Source organism: Rhinopithecus roxellana, chromosome 17, assembly GCF_007565055.1.
Source record: "Rhinopithecus roxellana isolate Shanxi Qingling chromosome 17, ASM756505v1, whole genome shotgun sequence".
NCBI classification, from domain to species: Eukaryota; Metazoa; Chordata; class Mammalia; order Primates; family Cercopithecidae; genus Rhinopithecus; species Rhinopithecus roxellana.
The window spans coordinates 44,794,202-44,798,687 of record NC_044565.1 but is presented as its reverse complement, the minus strand read 5'-3'; the positions used below and the strand labels follow the sequence as shown (position 1 = coordinate 44,798,687).

The window sequence follows — 4,486 nt, the reverse complement described above, 5'->3', positions numbered from 1 at the left end:
GGATTAACTTTTTTTTATTGAATACTTTCTTGTGCAAGGGACTGTACTTGAAGAAACATGACAAAATGAGTACAACAAGGTCTCTGCCCTCCAGTTGTTTACAGACAAAGAAATCTTTCTATTGCCTGTTGGTTATTACCATCCAGAATTTCTACATAACCTTAAATTTAGCATATGAAAGACTGGATTGAACACCTCTTTCTTTATAATTCTCACCTTAGTTAATGTCAGTGGTGCCTCAAGTTGTCTCCCAAGCCTGAAATACAGAAGTCATTCATTTTTTAAAAAATTATTATACTTTAAGTTCTAGGGTACATGTGCACAACGTGCAGGTTTGTTACATATGTATACATGTGCCATATTGGCACCCATTAACTCATCATTTACATTAGGTATATCTCCTAATGCTCTCCCTCCCACTTTCCCCCACCCCATGACAGGCCCCGGTGTGTGATGTTCCCCTTCCTGTGTCCAGGTGCTCTCATTGATCAATTCCCACCTATGAATGAGAACATGCAGTGTTTGATTTTCTGTCCTTGCAATAGTTTGCTGAGAATGATGGTTTCCAGCTTCATCCATGTCCCTACAAAGGACATGAACGCATCCTTCTTTATGGCTGCATAGTATTCCATGGTGTATATGTGCCACATTTTCTTAATCCAATCTATCATTGACGGGTATTTGGGTTGGTTCCAAGTCTTTGCTATTGTGAATAGTGCCGGAATAAACATATGTGTGCATGTGTCTTTACAGTAGCATGATTTATAATCCTTTGGATATATACCCAGTAATGGGATCGCTGGGTCAAATGGTATTTCTAGTTCTAGATCCTTGAGGAATCACCACACTGTCTTCTACAGTGGTTGAACTAGAAGTTACTCTTGAAGCATCTCTTCATCTACTCCTCACATGCAATCAATCAAGTTATCTTAAATCGATCTCCTCAATGTCTAAAACCTGAGTTTTAATTCTCATGTCAGAGGTCATAGTTACTGTTCCTGAATTAGTGTAATAGTTCCTTAAATAACTTCTGTGCATATGTATATCAGTATAAAGTTATCAATTAGCTTTTCTTGAAAAGACTCTCTTTTATAATGAGGGTTTTATCTATCTTAACTTTCTGTTGTTTATTTTAAAAATAATGCTTGATTATGGTGAAAATTTAAATAGGAATCCAAATAACACAAATTACTATAATTTACTGAATATTTATTATGTCCCATGTGGTATTCCCAGGACTTTAAGCATGTTCTTTCACTTATTCTCACAATAACCCTATCAGGTAAATACTATTAATATCTGTATTTTAGCATTAAGCAAACAGAGTTTAAAGGTTTATTACTTTTATATGTTAAAATATAGTGCATTTTCATAAAAATAGAGATTTCATTTTATTTTACTTAGCTAAGTAAAACATTTGACTGTTCTAGGCTATTTTTAATAGATTGACTGATTGAATGTTTACTGAAATACAAAATCAGATAATCTCTTTGATAATGGTTTGCCTTTGATAGATTTTTTTTTTTATTTGAGTAGGTCTGTCGCTTACAAAGACACTGTGATGACAGTTTATACAATGTTTTATTGCGCAATCTGCCACATTGTGCAGACATTGAACTTCGTGTTTTTGTTCAATAAATGAGGCTTGAAGACTAGTTGATATGCTATTAAATAGATCAGGAGTGATGAGGACTCAGTGAGTGGAAACCATATGAAAAGGAGAGATCAGGAGTTACAAGCCCATAGAGATAAAGTGACTAGAATTTGGTGTTCAAATGAACCATCCAAGAGAACTCTAGATCTGTAAGAGCAGCTGGAGAAACAGTGACTTTGCAATATTACAAAGAGATGGCAATTCTGGCAGAGATCCCGGGTTGATTAATGATTTGGATGTTTGATTCTAACAATGCAGTAGTTTCATCTGTTTGTTAAATTTTTAAATGATTACTCTTCTTCTTGAGTAATTAATGCAAGTTTCTCCTATTTCCACACTACTTTCTATATCATTTCCAGTCTCCATTTCACTATCATATCTATTAAAGGAAAGGCTCTCATGAAAGCAATTTAGACTAACATACTTTTTCTGATGGGGCATTTTATATATATATATATATATATATATATATATATATATATATATATATATATATGTATGTGTGTATATATATATGTGTGTGTTTTAGACAGTAACAGGCTTAATTCACTTTATTTTTCTTGTATAAAAACCCTATGTTGTAGCCACAGCTGGAGCCTGGGTCCGCTGCACGGAGACCCTGGTGTGGGTCTTGACAAGGTGGTCAGTGAATTCCTGATAGGGAGACTTGGTAAATACGGTCTCCTTCCAGAGGTCAGGGGTCAGGTAGCTGTAGGTCTTAGAGATGGCATCAAAGGTGGCCTTGGCTGCACAACAAAAGAACCCCAGGAGGGTCAGTGGTGTGCTTGAGGCAAGTCTCCCAACCCCAAAATTGTCGCACTCCTAGGAACAGAGAGGCCATTCTGGGCGGCTCTGTCGTGCCTTAGGAGAGCCTTTCTCTGCCTCCCTGAAAACACGCCAAGCATACACAGAACCCATGTGGTTAAGCGGAACTGAGAGACCATGGCTATGTCCCATGCCTGGACCACCTACCGAAGTTGCCCAGGGTGGCAGTGCAGCCCCGGGCTGAGGTGTAGCAGTCATCGATACCAGCCATCATGAACAGCTTCTTGGGCACAGGCGCTGAGGCGATGCCAGTGTCCCTGGGTGCAGGGATGAGGTGCACTAGCACAGAGCCACAGCTGCCTGTCACCTTGCAGGAGACGGTGTTTTGATTTATTAAGAGGGCAAGATGAGCAAAATGAAGTTGTAAAAAATTTGTAGAAATGTTTACCTGTTTGGATTTGGCTAGGATTTTCTCTTGTTTAACTTTTTTAGGGAAAGATTTATGAATCTTGAGTTATCAGCTTAAAATGCTGTATACCGATCCATGGGTTAGACATGCAACTCGCACCTTTATAGCAACTTTAAGTAAATGTTTAGGCCTGAAATACTTTGATTTGAACTAAAAAATAGTATGGAGAATCCTTCCTCAAATCTTTGGAAGTTGATTGCTGTTGTATTTATGTAAACATAACACAAAGACTTTGGACTTGTACGGACAGCAGCCCTGGAAGAATATATTTAATTTAGAATTATTGCACCAACAAATGAGTTATTCGATGAATGAAACTATACCATGGTATAAATAACACATGATTTGCTAAATAGTCAACTTCCGTGTATATTGATAGAAAGATTAGAATAATACTTAGCAGCAAACACAGTTGTTTGGGTAATATTTCCAATTTCTCTTTACTAAGAAATTGGTGAAGCTCACCCGTGTCAAGTCCAGGGAAGTGCTTCTGTCATGGTGTTCTTTGTATGGTCTTTTGCTGTCCTGGCGTGATATCTAAAGCAAATTTTCTGACTTCCACCTTGATAGAAGCTAGGTTTAGAGAGCCATTGCAGGTTTTATTTCAGTCTATTTCTGCAATTTCTTAGTTTCTCAAATATATTCCTATGGTTCTACTTCACATTTTGTCTAATTTTGTTTTACAGGTGTGAGGGATGCCAGAAGTCATGGGATTTTCTCTCCTCTAGTATGTGTTTGGGAAAAGGTTATGGCTGCCCTAGAGTGAAATGATTTCTCTGTGCTATTTAGGCAGACATTTCAGGTTAGAAGTCCTGCTTTGACTCTTTTTGTGGAAAGAAATGCCCTCTAGGTTGAGGTCATGGAACACAATGGGCTGCCATATTTAAGAAAACATTAAATCTATGTTCCCTTCATGCTTTACTATTAAATTATCAGTGTTTTGCTATTTACCTAGTTTACTCCAATGTGTGTGGTAAGATGACATCTACAGAAATTAGTATATTTTTAAATAAAAGAGTCTAATTATGTAAATATTTGTAAGTAGTAAGAGGCAGCATGAACATAAAATCTGAAACCTTTAGCATCTGCAACAGGATTCATTCTTTCTTTAAACTCAGTTCTTATCCCAACACATCAATATCCATTCTTTCTGCCCACATGGTGTTTTTTTTCTTTTACCCTAATTCTTTTCTTCTCTACTTCCCAGAATATGTAGATAACACATAGCTCTTTGGCCCTAGGCCAAAACTTTGAAACTTTCATCTTTTACATCCTATTTGGAAATCTTACCTCAGAAGATTTTATTGAGAATAGCCCCTTAAAGGAGTTATACTAATGGGGGCTATGCTTTAAAAGATTTTTTGGAATCATTAAACTTAAAAATTAAAATGTTTTATATTAATTTAAATGATATGTAGTTAAAATGTTTTATATTAATTTAAATGATATGTTTTCAAAGAGAGAGGCCACGTAGACTCCATAGAAAGTCAAATGTAAATAATAAGTTAACAATCATTGATCTATAGAGTACCTGTTTCATGTACAGTACATTAGAAAAATATCTCAATACCTTAAATTTCCGCTATCTAAATAGTTAC

The 4,486-nt window shown here is 36.2% G+C and overlaps 1 protein-coding gene and 1 non-coding gene across 2 annotated transcripts; both read right to left on the bottom strand.

Moving 5' to 3' along the window:
- Positions 1 to 2,227: 2,227 nt before the first annotated feature.
- On the bottom strand, positions 2,228 to 2,786 carry LOC104663251 (40S ribosomal protein S2-like). The gene is made up of 2 exons (XM_030921398.1): positions 2,627 to 2,786; positions 2,228 to 2,400 (listed from the first exon to the last, which is right to left on the bottom strand). The coding sequence occupies exons 1-2, from the start codon at positions 2,691 to 2,693 to the stop codon at positions 2,228 to 2,230; spliced, it is 240 nt and encodes a 79-aa protein (XP_030777258.1). The 5' UTR covers positions 2,694 to 2,786.
- Positions 2,464 to 2,596, bottom strand: LOC115894433. Its single transcript, XR_004054553.1, has one exon. It is a non-coding gene; the product is annotated as a small nucleolar RNA SNORA64/SNORA10 family (small nucleolar RNA).
- Positions 2,787 to 4,486: the final 1,700 nt, after the last annotated feature.

Excerpts from the sequence above, each read along its gene's own strand:
- LOC104663251 (XM_030921398.1), bottom strand. The coding sequence starts at position 2,693 with ATGATGGCTGGTATCGATGACTGCTACACCTCAGCCCGGGGCTGCACT. Across the intron at positions 2,401-2,626 it reads TGCCACCCTGGGCAACTTCG|CCAAGGCCACCTTTGATGCC; the intron begins GTAGGTGGTCCA and ends TTTGTTGTGCAG.